The sequence below is a fragment of the Triplophysa dalaica genome, chromosome 22, assembly GCF_015846415.1.
Source record: "Triplophysa dalaica isolate WHDGS20190420 chromosome 22, ASM1584641v1, whole genome shotgun sequence".
Lineage (NCBI taxonomy): Eukaryota > Metazoa > Chordata > Actinopteri > Cypriniformes > Nemacheilidae > Triplophysa > Triplophysa dalaica.
In genome coordinates this window covers 18,497,600-18,516,804 of record NC_079563.1, presented here as the reverse complement: position 1 = coordinate 18,516,804, position 19,205 = coordinate 18,497,600, and the positions used below count along the sequence as shown (strand labels likewise).

General features: G+C 40.8%; 1 protein-coding gene across 1 annotated transcript in view; it reads right to left on the bottom strand.

Moving 5' to 3' along the window:
• Nucleotides 1-220: 220 nt before the first annotated feature.
• bmpr1bb (bone morphogenetic protein receptor, type IBb) overlaps nt 221-19,205 on the bottom strand; it is a 52,521-nt gene continuing 33,536 nt past the window's right edge. Inside the window, exons 5-15 of the mRNA XM_056736724.1 lie at nt 16,000-16,208; nt 5,042-5,201; nt 4,735-4,837; nt 4,544-4,646; nt 3,507-3,600; nt 3,278-3,416; nt 2,146-2,338; nt 1,752-2,049; nt 1,492-1,667; nt 1,258-1,388; nt 221-934 (exon numbers count right to left, since the gene is read on the bottom strand). Coding sequence (XP_056592702.1) covers nt 809-934; nt 1,258-1,388; nt 1,492-1,667; nt 1,752-2,049; nt 2,146-2,338; nt 3,278-3,416; nt 3,507-3,600; nt 4,544-4,646; nt 4,735-4,837; nt 5,042-5,201; nt 16,000-16,123 — 1,647 coding nt within the window. The 5' untranslated portion in view covers nt 16,124-16,208 and the 3' untranslated portion in view covers nt 221-808. The remainder of the gene's footprint in view (nt 935-1,257; nt 1,389-1,491; nt 1,668-1,751; nt 2,050-2,145; nt 2,339-3,277; nt 3,417-3,506; nt 3,601-4,543; nt 4,647-4,734; nt 4,838-5,041; nt 5,202-15,999; nt 16,209-19,205) is intronic.

Sequence of the window (19,205 nt, the reverse complement as noted above, 5' to 3'; positions counted from 1 at the left end):
TGTTATGCTTCAATATTTATTTCTGTAAAACTGTAAAATTTCTGTCAATTATGTTCATTGGATTTACCAGCTAATAAAAATAAATTCTAACAGTCTTAAATCATACATTTTTTAAACCTCTAAAGAAATATTAAGAATTTCACCTAAGAACATTCTTATGAATGTATAATTTATAAAACGTTCAATACACTGAATGAAACGAACAGCAGAGCCAATCCACTAGAATTTAATCCACTTTATTAAATGTGGAATTTTAAACGCATACATACATTTATTTCACTCCATTTACATAAACTATCAAATATTAGAGGTGTACATGTTAAATAAGGCACAAGGCAAATTGAATAGATCGGCAAAACATCCTGTACATACATTTCTGGCAAACATTTTCTCTGACAACATTGAATATTTACATTCATATTTTGCAAGGCTCTCAAATTAACAAAACAGGCAGAGAGTTAAACATGACCACAAGCCAAACGATAAAGTTCATCATCATTTAAAATGAATCAGCAAGAAACATGACATGAAAAAAAGACCTTTCTTAATTTCAGCCAATAACGTTTATGTCCAAACACAGAATTTCTCTGTCAAGGATTGATGAAGGTTTCAAACACACATTTAAAGTTTTTATGGAGTGATGTTTTTAAATATCGAGTCTTTTTTTCTCAGTAATGATGGTTTTGAGTTCAGACACTCGGGATGTGATCTGTGGGTGCTTGTGTCTGTCTGAGCTTTCACAGAAAGCAGGAATAAAGCCGCTCTGTTGGCGCCTCTCTCAGCGTTATGGACGGGACGTTTGGTTGCGTCACAGTTTAATGTCCTGAGAATCGGACATCTTGCAGAGCGTCTTCTTTACCCTCAGTGCGGTCAGACGCGACGCGGGATTGTGCGCCCAGCATTCCGTCATGAGTTTACCCATCTGCCGTAGACACTATAAAGCAAAACACAAAACCGATTAAAGCTTATTAAAAAAAGATTATTAGTTGTTTAGATGCATATGTGCTATATAATGTTAGTCGAAGACATTTTTTTACAATCTACAAACTATCTTTGTCTTCTCTTGGTGGATGAGTTTGGAGACGATACTCAACATAACTTGGCTGGAAATTTATTTCATGCATAAAACTTCACTTCTTTTCACAATAAATCTGCTTTCTTTCGATAGTCGATTTTGATACGTCATCAAAGTTGGCAACTTCTTATTTAAAGAATATTTCTCTATATTTTGGATGAGATGTAGTTTGATGTTTGTACCTCATCGCTGCTCCAGCGGTTGGGAAAAGAGGGTCTCTGTCTCTTAATACAGACCACCTCCCTCATGTCCTCATATGAAGGGTCACTGGGCACCAGATCATGATACGGTAACTGATACTCCTCCACAATCCCTGTTGAAAACATGACATCGGCGTATAAACAGGACGTTTTATTACATCTGATGCTTTAAAAAAGAAACACCAGACTTTCACGCTAAATGCAGTTTTTGCTCACCAGCAGACACGCATCTCCTGGCGATCTCCCACAGAATGAGACCGAAGCTGTACATGTCTGCCATGATGTACGACTGGAAGTGACTCCGGTTCAGACTCTCGTCCAGAACCTCCGGCGCCATGTAGCGTTTGGTCCCGACTCGCGTGTTGGGAGGGATGTCCACTTCGTTCGTGTCACTGCGTGAAACAAAACACAGTTAGACGTCTCATGATCATTGACTGTTCATCCGACCCAACGGGCACGTGTCCGCGCGCTTCTACCTGATGAATTTGACGGCGAGTCCCAGATCCGCAATGCAGCAGGTGCCGTTTTTCTTCACCAGGATGTTTTTGCTCTTCAGGTCTCGGTGTGCGATGGCCGGTTTTCCCTTCGTGCCGAAGATCTCCGTGTGCAGGTGACTGAGACCCGAGACGGCGGAGTAGGCCAGCCGCAGCAGGGAGAGGGTGTCCAGCGTGGTGGATTTGAGGTAGTCGTACAGCGATCCGTTTTCATGGTAGTCTGTGATCAGATACAACTGCGTCCAGGAGCCCGTGCCTTTAATATCTGCCGCGATGAAACCTGCCGAGACAACACGAGATGCTTTCACAGACCTGCAGCTTCTGACAACGTAACAGCACTGTTACACCAACACGTCTGAACACAGACGGTCTTTACCCAGAATGTTCTCGTGTCTCATGAGGACGGTCTGGTAGATCTCGGTCTCTCTGAACCAGCTGGCCTCCTCCGTGGTGAAGAAGACCTTCACAGCCACTCGCTCGCCTCTCCAGCGGCCCATCCACACCTCACCGTACCGACCCTTCCCGATCTGCTTCACCATCTGGATCTGCTTTGCGATCGTCCGCTGCACCTGCACGCGAAAATACAACCCATCAGTTCTGACTTTTTATCTCTTTTCTACTCTTTCTATATAAAAAATATATATATAAAATAAACAAATTAGATCTGTATTCTGTGGTTGGCTAAATGAGACCAGTTGTACTGCACTTATTCTTTTTGTTGTCCTTATGATGTTCCAATTGCTTCCATTGTTTCCCTCATATATAAATAGCTAAATGTAAATGTACAACGATTCAAAACTTGTGACAGGTCTCTTGAGACGATGAGGTCAAATGTGCTGAGGTCAAATCATCGTTTTTTTTTTCAAACAGTGAACTGCTTACAATGTTTCTCGCAAACTTCACTTAAAAATATTTGCGTTTCGTTGCGGAGAATAAAAACGGAAGAAACAGGTGAAAATATGATTTTTTACACACCTGAAATACTGCATAGAAAACAAGTTCAGATTCACTTTTATGCAAAACAACAGTCATATTTATTTTTTTACACAAATATTATATAAGCTGGATTTTCCCACAGTTTTCATGTGTCTTTGTGTCACTCCTGAGGTTTGATTTGGTTAAAAAATCAAATACAGAAGATCAAAAGAGTTGAAATTCAACAAACACTGGACTGGAATGGACACAATACATCTAGAAATCGTCTTTTCTATTAATTTTGCTCAAAATATTCATTGTTTTCTTTGACAGTCATGTTTTACTTGATGTTTATGACCCCACTTGGAGTTGTTTGGATTACTTTCCTAATGGATGAATGTGCTTTGCAGATTTAACCAATTTTTGTATATAAAGTGACAAATATTTGTATTAAAATAAAAATGTTCATTATGTTCATATGTGGAATGTCATTATGGTGAGTGAATTACACGTCTTTTATTGTTTGATCTGCTGCTGTTAAATGTCCCTCAGTGAGTGTATTTCTGAGTGATGATGTAATGATCGTCTCTCACCAGCAGAGGGAGTCCTGAACCGCTGCCTGAGCTCTGAGACTGTTCGATCAGATCCCTCAGAGATTCTCCAGCAGGAATGAAGGTCTCGTCCTGTTCCAGACCCCTGCTGTACCGCGCTCGAGTCTCCTGACGCTTTTTTCTGATACACACACACACCATTCATGTCAAAAAACATCTGAAGTTTTCAAAAGACAAGAAAAATCAACAAGATGTGACAACAGTGATGTACCTGTAATAGCAGAATATAATGATGAAGAGCAGAAGCAAACAGCAGATGCACACAGAGATCAGAAGAGCCAAATAATGAACGCTGCCCTCCAGATCTGTGGAGGAGACGGAGAAAACACACCTGTGTTTAGACAATTCATCATCTTTCTCTCTGTGTGAGTTTGTTTAGTGTGTGTGTGTATTGACAATTAGCGGAGAGGTAATCGAGTCACGATCGATTGTGTCTCTTCCTGCTCGAGTTTCTGATCAGTGACACCATTGAGAGTCGCTCGTGGGACGGCCGCTCGCTGGGACTCTAACCTTACACACACACACACACACACACACACGAGAAATGACACGACTGGTGTGATTCATACAGAGGACAGATGCTCAGTCATTCATTTTCACCAGTTACTAATTCTTAATGCACACACAGACACACAGTCACATATACACATGCATGTACACACACACACACAAATGCACGCACACATTCACATGCACACGAACCAACACGAACACACACTCATGCAAACACGCACAGTCACACACACACACAGTCACGCACACACAAACACACACTCCCATACACACGCACACAAACACACACACTGAGAGCTGGATGTGTCGTGCAGTGTGACAGATTCTCACATGTCAGAAACAGAATCTGTCCCGTGAGAACTCGTGTCCTTTTCATTAGAGACAGAGAACACGCTTCCACTGACCTGCCCCAGCAATCCCAGCAGCCCAAAAAACCTGCGGTTTGTAACAGTTTAACCTGTCAAAAGCCATCAGCCAAGAGACGGCCATAAACAGCACTGTGTGTGTGTGTGTGTGTGTGTCGCTTCATTCAATAACAGCGGACACATGTCACATGACACAATCTGACCCTCGCGTGCGTCCCTTATAACAGAGTGACCAGATAACAATACAATCTTATACCGAAGCTTGTTGATCATACAGCTCTGCATTCTGTTAGTCTCAACATCTGGTAGAGACGCTAAAGAACATCATTCTGCTGTTGGGATGTGATGTGTGTGTTTGTGTGTGCCTCACCGGGTCTCTCGAGCGGAGGCAGTGTGGGACGGAAGTCTCGGTTACAGTAGTCCTGATCCGTGCAACATTCCATGATTCTCCTCAGACGAGCGTTTCCTGTGTCCTGATAAACAAGAGTGTGTGTTTTTTATATGTGCTGCGTCCGGACAGAAGATCTCACACGTGTGTGTGTTTGTGTGTGTGTAACTCACCCTACACTGAAACTCTGACCCCACAGACGACAGACAGCCGAAAGCTATAACCGGAGCTTTGTCTTCCTCTTGCTCCACCATAGAGAAGCAGTAGCCGTCCGTCCTGTGTGGACGTCATCATCATCAATTACAACATGTGCTGACCTTTGACCTGTGATGTCATGCGTGTTCGTAATATCTGTACTCTGATTTGTTGTGATCTGTTTATAATGCTCACTCCAGTCTCACCCACAGCTAATCCGTACTCCATCCGTGTGAGTGTGTGTGTGCGTCTGTGTGCGTGTGGATGCGTGTGTGTGTGTTGTACCTGCAGGTGTTGTTGATGGAGTCTTCAGGACATTGATTGTAACAGTGACACAATAACATTTCCTCTAGAATCACAGGTGCGGTGCTGCCACTGCTGTCCTTCCTACTGCCCACCGTCGCCTTCCCAGAATTCCTCACTAACATGCTGTCCAACACGTTTGCTGCAGAAAGACACATGCATGTTAAAATGCTGGAATCCACCGAGAACGAAAGATGTTTGGAATCAAAATTATCATAATGGTACTCAAAAGTTCGCTTTTCTACATTCTTCAAAATATCTTCTAATCTAATAAAGAATTTTAAATATGATTTATATATTAAATAAACATAATATATTTATGAAGAGTTTGGTTCCAAAATGAGATTATCTTCATCATGTTTTTCTTGTGTTTTCTTGTGTTTGTTAGCTGTATTTTTTGAGTTATTATGCCTTAAATCAAAACAAATCGACTGCAGTTTGATAGATATTAATTGGAAAGCACGTAAAAAACATATTATTTTAAAATAAAAAAGGGAGTAATCTCATTTTGGAACCAAACTCATCATATATACAAATATGAATTCTCTCTATATTTTTATAGAATATATAAAAACAAACATACATGTTTTTATAAATCATTTGTTTCTACTATGGTAGTCGATGGTGGCCAAGTGCTGTTAGAACTGACATTCTAACAAATATCTTTCTCTGTGTTCATCAGAACAATGACATTTAAACAGATTTGGAGCGACTCTAGGGTGAGTCAATAAAGACAGAATTGATATTTTGGGGTGAACTGTCCCCTTAAGAAAAATCTTTTTGTGATGTTGTACTACTCGTGTGAGTGATTTTGTTGCCGGTTTTACAGTGAAATACTTTTCAGCTCTATGTTTAGACTTCAAGAGTCTAGCCAGCCCTCAAAAAAAAACCACAACATTACAAGCGACTGTAAATTAGCTTCCCATACGAGCTGTCAATCATTCCCAACACGCCCCAGTCACGTGACTCCAGTAGAAAGGCTCAATGATCAGCTGTGATGTTTGTTTGTGGGGTCGAGCGCTGAGATTTGTAGCGTCTGTAAACACGTGAGGCATTTTAATAGAGTGCACAGACTGCCTGGAGTTTAACTGCCGCTAGAATAACAGAAGAAGAACAGATGAGTTTACAATCCAAACTCACGGCTCGCGTTACCCGTGTGTGTGTGTGTGTGTGTGTGTCTGTGTGTGCTGAACGTCTCACTCACTACACATTCACATCCACTGAGATTTAACAGGAAAACACCTCAAACCTTCACATCAATAACACAACTATTCTCCATCACATTAGATGCTAACAGGTCTCTGTAGTGTGCGTGTGTGTGTGCGTGTGTGTGTGTTTGCGTGTGTGGGTGCGTGCGTGTGGGTGCGTGTGTGTGTGTGTGTCTGTGTGTTTGCGTGTGTGTGTGCGTGCGTGTGTGTCTGTGTGTGTGTGTGTGTGTGTGTGTGTGCGTGTGCGTGTGCGTGCGGGGTCTCTGTATGTCCGGTCTGATATCACAGCTGCCAAGCAGATAAAGCCACAGATGCTTATGGCCTTCACAAGATTACCAAAAAATACCCGTGAGCCTCCGAGACAGACCGCTGACGCCAGGACAACCCGTGACACAAGAAGCTCTGAAAACATCATCAGGGTCTCAATCTGAAACAATGCATCAGCGTTTCTCACAGACATCACATCCTTCAACATCAACAGATATGAGAGGGATTTTTAAAGCTGATGATTATTGTGTTTTGCTCTTTTGTACTTTAAATGATAACGTGTCCTCGCCATCCACAACACTGCAAGACAAAGAACACAATGTAACAAGTTTTGTTTCGATTGCATTTTTACAGTTTCTCTATGAAGTTTAACAAGCTGAATGAGAAAATCACAACAGAAAAATTTTACCATGGAGGGGACTCATAGGAGGGGACAATAAAAACACAAAAATATTTTCACACTTTTTTGGTAGTAATACTCGTGCGCAGAAATGTCAAAGTACTGGAATAACCAGACCTGCAAACTCAGAAGAGGTGAGAAAGGTGACGGCCATCTAACGGACGGGGAATGTCATTTTCTTCAGTCTTTTGGCCTGCACAAGTTTTTCAAGTGCTCCACACAACACAGCAGGTTATCACATGTCAATAATTTGAGTTACAGGAAAAAGTGAGAAATATGTTATTTGATTGAATTTGAGATTTTCATAGGAAATAAATACACTCTAAGGAGTGATAAAAAAAATGAAGATAGAAGAATACAGTTTCTTTTGTTTAAAAGCAGAGACTCTGTTCTTTCATTGGACATATTCTTTGTCATTGGACATATAATCTTTACAGAAAACATACTGTGAGCCATTAAAGTTCTGTGAAAATGTTAAAAAAGGCTGGCGTAGGCTGGCAACTTTTTTTTAAAAGACTGGGGAAAGAGTTAACAGAACAGTCACCAAAAAAAGAGTCGTCCAAAACTTCACAAGTGTACATTTGACGTTTTTTGTCTTTTATGAGTAATACTTTCCTCAAAGAACCAAGTTGGAAAGTCACCGTTGGAAAATGCGAAAATTTGTAATTTGTACAAATAATTCGTAATTAATGATACAAGCTCATTTGAGCTTAATATCCACTAAAGCATTGATGCTACATGAAAATAAATATGACCACGATAATAAGCACCACAGAATCATACAAGAGCTATAAAAAGGTCGGGCCAAACAACAATTTGTTACACTTTGAAATCAAAGTAGACCTGTGACCTAGCAGAAGAACACAAATACATCTAAGGATGCATCACAGTTTAGGTTGAAAATGATCTGGAGCCCTTAAAAAAGTCAGAGAGAGAGAGAGAGAGAGAGAGAGAGAGTGTGTATATCCATTAATAACAGTGCTGGTGTCAGGCAGGCCTTTTAAAGGCTCTCTGTGATGTGTAAACATAGCGGGGGCCCAGAACGGGGTCCATCCTCACAGAATGAACCCATTTCATTCCCTCACCTTTAACAGAAAGTCAGTCTTTATATTTCACTGTTGTTTTACATTCGTGAAGATCTACAGGAGAGGTTTGTAACTCTTACGAGAGACACCGCCACGGGCCGATCCGGGAGAATATTTACAAACCACAATCTGAAGGCTCGAACCGGCCACTCGTTTCAGAAACAAAATGATGACAAACCTGCGAGATCACACCGGAACGCACTGTCACTAAACATTGAAAGTGACGTATCGCATATTTCACATTTGAACATTTTACTCAGGATTCAATGCTTAGAATGATTTGATTTAGAGATACAAACACAAGAGACGGACAGACAGAGTGGAGCGAGTTCTCCAGGTGTGGGAAGTAAATCACACACACACACACACACACACACTGCAGAGATCTCTGACCCGGCTGAGTTCACACAGAAGTCAAGACAGCTCATACATCAGCCCCCATCCTCTTCCCTCTCGTTCACTACAAAGTCTTCACTCATCAGTAAACACCGGCTCATGTTCAGACCCAAATGGAGCTGGCGGGCGTTTTGTGCACAGAATGGATTTAACAGGAGCTGAAAGTACTCCATTCGTACTGCTGAATACAATCCTCAGACCTTTTCAAATTTATTCTGCAAAGAAATTTACATTTTGTTTTGACCCACCATTGGAAATAGAAACCTGAAGTAATCAACTATTATCAGAAGTGGTTATTGAGTTAATAATCCCATTGTTTTGGACGACAGAGCGGAAAAATGGTGTGAAATCTCCTGAAAAACTCCTCAAGATTCATCCAGCGTGTGAGATGAGTGATGAGCGTCTCTGACAACCGCAAACTTCATCGGCCTGTTCTGCATTTGCCGCTTTCATCGAACACTAAACTCGATTTGGTAGGGTGTGACCCCCGCCCCCTTGTCCGATGGAAAATGATCAATGGGGTCCCACAATCCCCCCGTGTCCAATTCATTCTCTCAGTCTGCACAAACTCGCACATCAAAGACTTCTCATTACACGACCCAAACGATGACTTCATATTCTACTGTCTGCGGAAAATTACATTATAGTCCTTATTATAGAAAAAGTTACAATAGTGATAATATAAACAACAAATATTATCATTTAAAAATAGTAAAATAAATATAAATATATTATATTAAAAAAGTTAAATATATTTTATTTGTAAATTAACACTTTGTTACACTGTATGTTTTTCCAAATGATGTCACTTCGGGATCTGGTTATTAAATCACTTTTATGTTTCGTTTCACCACCGCTTCAATGTGTTATTTAGCACGACGCCTTAATTTCAGTATATTCTACAGTCTATAATAACACTAACCATAAATCTTGTCAGTATTGTGACTATGTGCAATCACACAATCCATCATTTCACCTGAACGTGTTTGAACGTGATGCTTTTACAGGGCCACGAACACACATGACGCTGCCAACATTCAGCTTTACACTGCAGTAAAATAATCAACGGCATATTCTTCCATTTCCCAGCGAAAACAAACCAGTCGAGCACAATTGTCTTATCGCGGCGGGCAGCTGCAGCCGGAGGGGAGGACTGACCGCGGTCACGCTGCCCGTGAGACGCTAGCGGGTTTACCTGAGAAACACCTGCACGGTCGGAAAGGCCTTCAAAGAGGTTTCAAAGAGACCATCAGATAACAATGAGCTTTATTTCAGAGCCGAGCAGGTCAAAGGATCACTTTCTCAATATGGCATCTTGATACACACTTAAAATACAACTATTGTTAAATGAACATATAATAATTCACATCTGCTAACCACAGACAATGTGGGCGGTTTACTAAAGCAAATGTGAAGGGCCCATTTTCTTTGGCAGATGAAACAGAATGTTTCATATTAAGAGAGTAAACGAGAGTCGATCTGATATTTGACAGCTCGCTGCAGATATAATAACAGAACTGGGCTCGTGAGAGAAACAGGAACATTGTTTTATGTTCAGACGGAGCATCTGTGTTCCTGAAACTTGATAGAAGGCTTGTGACAAATCGGGAAAGCAGGAATTGTCATTCTGGTCTTGTGGTTGAGAACAAAACATGTGACGGGCCAGTATGAAGATTTACTAGCTGGCAACAGGTCTGAAACACGTCTGCTGTTCCACACCATGTTTAGACACGGAGAGAGAGAGCGAGGGAGAGAGCGAGAGATATAGGGAGAGAGAGAGAGAGAGAGAGAGATGGCCTTCTCTCAGTCCATCTACACACACAAGGCCACAGGGACCTGAGATAAAGTCTTGTGTTTTATCATGCAGTAGTTTCCGCTCACACCTGTCTCCAGCTCATCATGTGAGCGCACGTGTCAGTATTAATACTCACTGCTTGTGTAATAATTATGCCTATTATTTGAATTTGAATAACCTTCACACCCGTGACCACGCCAACATCACATTTTACTAAAGAAGGTCACTCGTTCCACTGATTGTAATTGTACTTGTAACTCTGCACATTAAAACTGGGATATGATCAGTGTTGGGTGTAACTAGTTACAAAGTAATAAACTACTGTAATTGAATTACTTTCCCGAACAAGAAAAGTAAGGGATTACTCTCATTTTGTCTGTAATTTACTTACAGTTACTTCTGAAGTAATTAATCTAAATACTGTGTAATATATGTGTGTGCAATAGTGGAATTGACATCAAAATTTAAAGTCTAACTTTACAATCTGTGCTTTAATTTATAATTCTCACATTTGTAATACTTCGTTATACTAATTTATGTAGTTTAATATTATTTATTTGAATGAATTAAAAGAGCCGTTTCTTGTCCATCCTTGAATCACTTAACAAACCAAGATTGATATATGATATAGAAAGTTATAAGTATATGTACAGTAATCTACTTACACTATTGAATATGTTTTAATAACAAGCTTACATCAGAGTAACTTGCCAACTCTGGATATAATATAAAAAATTACTGACAAATACAACGACACATTCAACTTCTATTGAAATTCTTAACTTCAAACTGAAACTTAATTCAGGAAATAAATGTTTATTTAAGAAATAACAATGAAAATGGCGTTTAGTGGTCACACTTGTATTAGTAAATACAAAAACAAATTTTTATTGTTCATTTATGTTATTTTATTGTGTATTAAAATGTAAACAGATTCAACTTTCGATTGTAAAAATGCTGAAGTTAAAATGAACTGATATTAAAAATGTGGTGTGTGTTTATTGTTAGTTCATGTTGAAGGGACAGCTCACCCCCAAAATAAAAAAATAATCTTAATTTATTCACCCTCATTATATATTAAACCTGTAACACTTTATTTTTATATGCAGAACACAAAAGAAGATATTTTGAAACCTCCATTGATTTCCATTGTATGGAAACAAAACTGAGACATTTCTTCAAATATCTTCTTCCATGTAAGACAGAGGTTTTTAATAACATGGGGTTGAATTTCTTTTTGGGGTGAACTATCCCTTTAACAAATGAGACTTCTTATCAAGTGTTACGAAAAACATCATATTCAGCATTTTTAAATGTAATCTTTGTAACACTTTACAATAAGGTGCTATTAGTTAACAATAGTAAATGCATCAGCGAACATTAGCTAACAATGAACAATAGAGTTTTTCAGAATTTATTAATCCTTCATGTCAATACATGTTAGTTTTATAATTTTAATAATGTATTAGTAAATGATGAAATAAACATGAATTAATATTAATAAATGCTGAAGAAGTATCGTTCATGTTAGCTAATGGTTTTTACTAGTTCTTAACAAGCAAGTTAAGTGTAATCGTCATTTTTTAATTGCACAATTTATCATTCGTAAGAAATATGTCGCACACAATCTTTTTAATGATTTTTAATGAATCCATTTTAATGATTAATGCTAGACATGCTTTACGTCATTTCCCAGAATGCTTTAATGTGCAACCAACATTTTTGAAAGCGAGTCACAAGAATTATGCAACAAGTCAAAAAGCTTACTTCTTGAACTTCTCCTAAAACTAGAAGTGAGCCGTCGATTTGCTTAATCCTGGAAAATAAACGTTTAAAGTAAATCCCTCCTGGCTCGCAAAATTCCCGTCAGTGTTTCCAATTTTGCAGCAGCTACAAACCAGCAAGCCCAATACACAGAGAACAATACAGCACAGATAACTGAAGTCAACTCTTCCGGGTCAAGAACAGAGTGTCTTTGAGGAGCGATAACGCCCCCTCCAGTCCCCAGGGTCCAGAGCCACAGGTGCGGCCCGTCAGGGGGTCACCGCTGGAGCCACATCTGACTGCGGATCGGATTCTGTTTGGAGCAACATGATCCGTATCCTGTCAGGACGTCCGGCCGGCCCGCTGCTTCGCACCATTTCTGTTACTTCTGTGAGCGCCGATTGTTGAATTTGAAAACGCGAACAAGTCAAGTGTGTCTGTATATATAACACCCTTTTAAAACGCATTGCATTGAGGATAAAGTCGCGCGGCTGTGTCAGCCTTCAACTTTATATTCACATTATTAAAAAAGTTTAATCACGCGAGGAACCTTGACTTTGGATAAAGCGAAATGATTAATCAAACAAGAGGCATTCAATGAAACGAATCACGTTTGGCAAACGGTCCGTTACCTTGAAAACACTTGCGGTGGAGGTGCGGGAGGAGAGAGAATGCGGCTCTAAATCCTCAAACTGCTGTTCACATCTCACACTTCAACTACTCCAAACACACTTCTGCAGAGCAGATGTGTTTATCCGACAACATCTGAATCATCGGAGCGAAGAGCTTTAACATTGTAGCAAACAAGAATACACAAGAAACTTGATTAAAAAAAATCACATTATTGTATATGTGATATCAAGATGTTCGTATCAAGATGTTCCAGTAGGTGTTGCCTTTTGCAAAGATCACGCGTTTGATTCCCCGGGAACACACATGCTGGAATACATCGCATGTCGCTCTGGATAGAAGCGCCTGCCAAATGCATGAATGTGAATTTATAGGCCGTGACCGCAATATAGTAACCATGACGATTTTAGTCGGCATCCCATGCCAAACAATACACCTGTGAGAGCTCAACTCGAGACTAAGCAAATCCATCGCAGAAAAAAACCTAATAGAAACCATCTCAGAAATTCTTACGGTTTCCGTTCGTTTACCCTCACAACCCAATAGCGTTTTCCATTAAAACCATCACAAAATTCCTTTTTGTAGTGTGTTTTGGGCATTCTTCCAATAGGATTTAAGATCTCACCAATAGAATCCATCACACACCAGTAGACACCATTACAAATTCCATTAAAACCAATGCAAGTCCCATTATAACCATAACAACTTCTTCTTTCTATTGTTTTTTTCAGCAGGGGAGATCTGAAAGCATCCACCCAAAAACAGCCCGCAACAACAAACTCCAAAGAACAGAAGTTTGCACAGTTGTACGGCGTATTAACTTCACAGAAATCCACAAACACTTCATACACGTGAAGCTCACGTACACAGAAAGTGTGAGAGGCGATGTGTGGAGGACGTTCGGGAAGGGAGAGCTCCTGTGACTCATGTGAAGGAGGAACTGTGAAGGTCACAGACTGTGTGCTGAGTCTACAGATAAAGCAAACATTTCTCTCCTCCTCACGAGTGTCTTTCTCTCAGCGTTTCATCTTATCGAGAGCTTCACAGAGCCCAAGAGCACCTGCTCAAGAACAACTCAAAACAAATTCACATTCGGTGACACGGAGATCAACACCAATAACAGTGTCAATGAACACCAGCATTTGTTCCTCGATCAGTTCGTGAAATAAAAAAATATGATATTTGAAAAATGTGCAATACTACTCATCTTGTTAAAGAAAACTCCTTTCAGGATTTTTTCCATCATCGCAGGACTGTGTACAACACAGCCGCGGAAAACATTAAGAGAAAATCTTTCAAACTTGTTTTTTGTTTTTCAGAATTAACAATAGGTACAAAATTATCATATTTTTTTTATTCTGTGAACTATTTTCCTTAAATTCCGAACAAAATATTGCTTCTTTTTGCGTTTATTTGCTGAAAATGAACAGGTGAAGATGCTCTGTTTTTTCACACCTCAAATACTGCAAAGAAAACAAGTTCAATTTTAAGCAAAACAACAGAGATATTTAAAGAGTTTGTTTCCAAAATGAGATAATACTGTACATTTCAATTAATATCAATCAAACTGCAGTTGATTTGTTTTCATTTAAGCCATAATAATAAAAGAATACAGCAAAATAACACAATAAAAACATACTTAATAACAAAATAAAATCTTATTTTGGAACCAAACTCTTCATTTGTACATCCATTTCTTTTTTTGACAACCTGGATTTTGATCACAGTTTTCATGTGTCTTGTCACACTGTCAGTCTTTCACATTGCTGTCGGATGACTTTAAGTCACTCCTGAGGTTTGTTTTTGTTGAAATTCAACAAAAGCTGAACCGGAATGACCACAATACATCTAGAAATGCTGATTTAATGAACATTTAGAATGGCGTCTTCATTTTTCTGCGGCTGTATGTATCTGTTTTATATTGATCATTGGCCAGATGGGTCTTTAGCCTCTGGTGTTATTGACAAATATTGGGTCAACCGTAAACTAAACAAACCACAGATACTTCAGATTTCCTCATCAAACTTCTCAAGTAGCTGAAAAATCACAGCGCTACCAAACAGTCTAGCCGTCCAGAAAATAAATAATATAAACACAGGATTACTGTGTAACACAAACATGTAGATTCACAGACACCCTACACCGACTGAACAATCCCACAATTCATTTGAGATGTTTAGTAAGAGAGAGAAAACCAAACAACAGGCCAAAACATCATCGTAAGTCATCATAATTCAGACCTATTATACTTTCAGATGAAAACAAACAAGATTTGTTTTAAATTATTTTGCCCAATAATGAAAAATTCTTTCATCATTTATTCACTCTCGTGTCATTCTTAACCACTATGACTTACTTTCTACTGCAAGACAGTCAAAAAAAGATATTCGGAAGAATGTCGGTAACCAAACAACATTGGGCCCTTTTGACATCCATTGTATGAACACAAATTCAATGAAACATTTCTCAAAATATCTTCTTGAGAAAGAGTCATGTGCGGCATGAGGGTGAATGAACGACAACAGAATTGCCGTGATTTCCATCAATATTTAGCCGTGTCTTGATATTTGACAGGTGGCTGAGGAATAAAGGAGTTTGTCGTTTGATAACGTCGAACCTAAATCACATATTAAAGTTTGATTTTAACTTTTAAAAAACTCCAACAAAACAAATGCACCACACAGACACGCAGAAGTTTTCTGAACACATTATGTGTGTATCTGTGGGTGCAAAAGTGAATTGGTGGAAATCAATGCCACCCACAATTATTTCAAGCATGTATGAGCACATGTGTGTTTGTTTGTCTAAGTGTGTGTGATTTTACAGCCCGACGGCCATCCGAGTGATTAACAAGCGGCAGACAGCAGATCACTTTTCCACGTCTCAAAGACTTCGCCAAATCCCTCACCAAAGGGTCAAATCCCAAAACCAACAACACAGACGACAGGCCAAGACCTCACGATCATAACGGACACCTGTCAGATTACACCCGTCAAATCACACTGAACTTTTCTAATATAGACAAGCTTCCCAACAAATAAACAAAAAGTCGATTTCATTCTTGAGAAAGTTTTTTTTACATTTGAGTCGAAAAGCAAACGTTGCAATCAAAATTTTTAACATTCGACTACAAGACATCTTATTTGCTAACAGTACGCATCATGAATATTCCAGACGGGTTGTATTTTGCACTTCTCCACAGTGCATATTTGGCAAACGCAGCGATGCCGTTCTGGCGAGCGTCCGACAAATATTCCAAACATGAAAGAGACGGGGGGGGGTTTAGACACAAACAGACATAACTTAAGCGCTCGGATCATAATGCGACATAAATACCAGCGCACAAAAATAGAATCAGCCGTACCGACCGACTGCAGAAAGTACACAGTACTCACCCTGAACGGACGAGAGCAGCGACATCAGACCCCAAAACACCAGCAGTCGCGTCCACCGAGTTTCCATCCAGACCTGTAGCTCCATCCCTGAGACCCGAGCCGCCCGCCTACACCAGCAGGACATGAGCGTGTGTGTGTCGCTGCCTCACAAACACACACACGCGCTTCTCTCTCTCTCCACAGTCACTCCACACTGACGGCCGGCTGCACTGAAGGAGAGAGAGAAAGAGGGTGTGTTAAAACACCTTGTGAGGGACAATAACAGCAGCGGCTAATCTGTGTGGCTCTGCCGGGACCCTCAGGACCCTCCTCACGCACAGGGGAGGGTCGAGCGCTGAAAAGAGGCCAGGGGCAGGAGGGGCAACAGCGAGTGACCCCCGAAGACACGGGAAAAACAGCCCCGGGTCACATGACCAGGGCCCCTGAACTCCAGACAATGCAGAATGAAACGTCCCCTGCGTCATACTCCGACTGTTTTACCATCTAGAAATCCGAGAGCGATGCTCGATCGTGCAATGTCACGACGCTAAACGCCGTAGGTGGATGATAGGCGGTTGCTAGGCTTGCGTTGTCATGTGGTTTTCGTGGCATCGCTATGTATTTTGACTGGTTGCTATGTGGTTTCTTGTGGGATTGGGTATTGCGGCGCTTGACTCAGATCTTTCTTTCAGCACCAATATGTGGGATTTTCGTGTGGTTTATCAGCCACTGGGTGAATTTCACACGCCGTCTCAACAAGTTGGTGTTCAAACATTCACGCACTGACGTTTAGGAGACGCTGTGATGAAAGTGAGGAGGACTCGGTCTTCAGTGGTTGTGCAGTTTAACGTCTAAACTCTGAAAGTGAATGAATGAAGTGGATTCTCAGCGCTGTAAATACTTGTTCCTGTTGAGTTGGTTAAGCATTTCCTCCGTTCTCTTCGGGGGGCCGGCGGGTGACTGACGGCTCATTATGGGTCGGTTAAAGGAGACAAAGCAGCCAGTACAAACACACAACAGAAAGGGCGCATGACAAAAGGTCTTCACACGTCAGGTGACTGCGAGACTCACCTCGGGCTGTGTCACGCCCCCTCTGGCACTAATCTCCTGTGAAAACTCACCCGAACGCTCGCCGTTAGCCACAACTTAAGACGATTTAGTGGTTATTACTGAGATTACATCAAAACCACAGCGGCTGAACTTCACATGATCGGAACGTTTCTTCGAGGAGCTGATGAGGATTGTGTTGCTGTGGATGTGTCTACAATGACGTACATACACAATTAAAAAGGTTTTAAGGACTCGTTCTTCATTTATATTTTCAACTTTTCAACACTTGACATTTTACCATCTACCTTCTGAGAAGATTTAACACAATATCAAAGAAATTTCTGCTCAACTGTTAATGGGTGCTTTTCATTCGTCATTTTGTCCAAGTAATCCGTTAAAAAAAATATTTGTTTTCTAATAATAATAAAAAATGAGGCCACAGTAATATTGGTGTATACAAAAGTCATTTCAAGCATTGAAGATTGCAAGATTTTTAAGATCATGAGAAACATTTTTGTCAAGAACCTGAACTTTTAAGCTGTTGTGTACAAACAGGCAAAGACACACACACACAGACAGACAAATGCATCTACACAGGCGCACGCACAAACACACACACACATCCACACAAACACGCACACTCCCACACACAATCACAGAGACGAATACATTTACACACGCACACAAGCGCACACACACAGACAAATGCATCTACACACGCGCACGCACAAACACACACACATCCACACAAACACGCACACTCACACACACAATCCCAGAGACGAATACATCTACACACGCACACAAGCGCACACACACAGACAAATGCATGTACACACACACACACAGACACACAAGCACAGAGACGAATACATCTACACACGCACACAAGCGCACACACACAGACAAATGCATGTACACACACAGACGCACGCACGCACAAACACACACACGCATGCACACAAACACTCACACACACAAGCACAGAGACGAATACATCTACACACGCACACAAGCCCACACACACAGACAAATGCATGTATACACAGACACACACATGGACAAATGCATGGACACACACACACACATGTCCACGCACACACACACACAGAGACAAGTGCATATAGACGCACAAACACACACACACGCAAGCACAAATACATAGACAAATGCATGTACGCAAGCACACACAAACACACATCTTGAACACAAACAAACTGTATACACACGCATATATCAAATGCACGCACACACACATACTTACATTACATGCATGCGCATACGTATTAACTCAAAAGAACCCACAAACACAAATCACTTATGCATACACAAACATAATTACACATCCCTCCACACACACTCACAAATTTACACAAGCACAAACCTTCACTTATGCACGAACAAAAAATATTCATACATAAGCAAACACACATTTATGATCACACACACAGGAAACCTGAAGTTCACTTTACAAGAATCTTTCTTTAACAATCAATCAATTACAAAATGTAAAATATGAAATCACAAGAAACACAAATGTCCCTCTCTATCGCGCAACACCAAAGCAAGCACCTATAACTCCCTAACAACAACTCGGATCACCTCAGCACAGCAAATTTTTCCCAGTCAGGGCTCACTCCCATTTGCATTGATGTACAAATCGAGTTTATTAATGTTATTTCAACACCGTAACTCTCTTCTAACGTGTTGAGTGGCTGATGTGTTCACCGCCGTGAGACGAGAGCTGAATCGATCATCTATTCAAATGAAAGAACATCCTTCACTCAGAGATGAATCACTCTACCCGCTGTGCTCCCCACATTCCCCTCCAACGCCTCACAGCTTCCCGTCTTCACCGGCCACGACGCTCCGCATGTGTGTGTGTGTGTGAGCACAACGCTAAAACAGAGAGAAAGAACTAAAGGGGGAGCGCCGCTGGGAGTGCGGTGAGCCGGCACTGATGTGATCTGCGCTCTTAATGTGTCAGCGCTGATTTGGTGAGCGCGCCAGATTACACCCGATCGCGGTGACCTCTGGGAAGCTCTGGCGTTGGGAGCTGTGAGTAGGTCAGGCTCGCTCACACAATCCCTGTGAGCTCTATCAAACGCCCAGCGTGAGGCCAGCTCGCCCGCTCGCCCGCTCGGGCCCTCGTGAAAAATGGGCCGCCCGGGGGAACG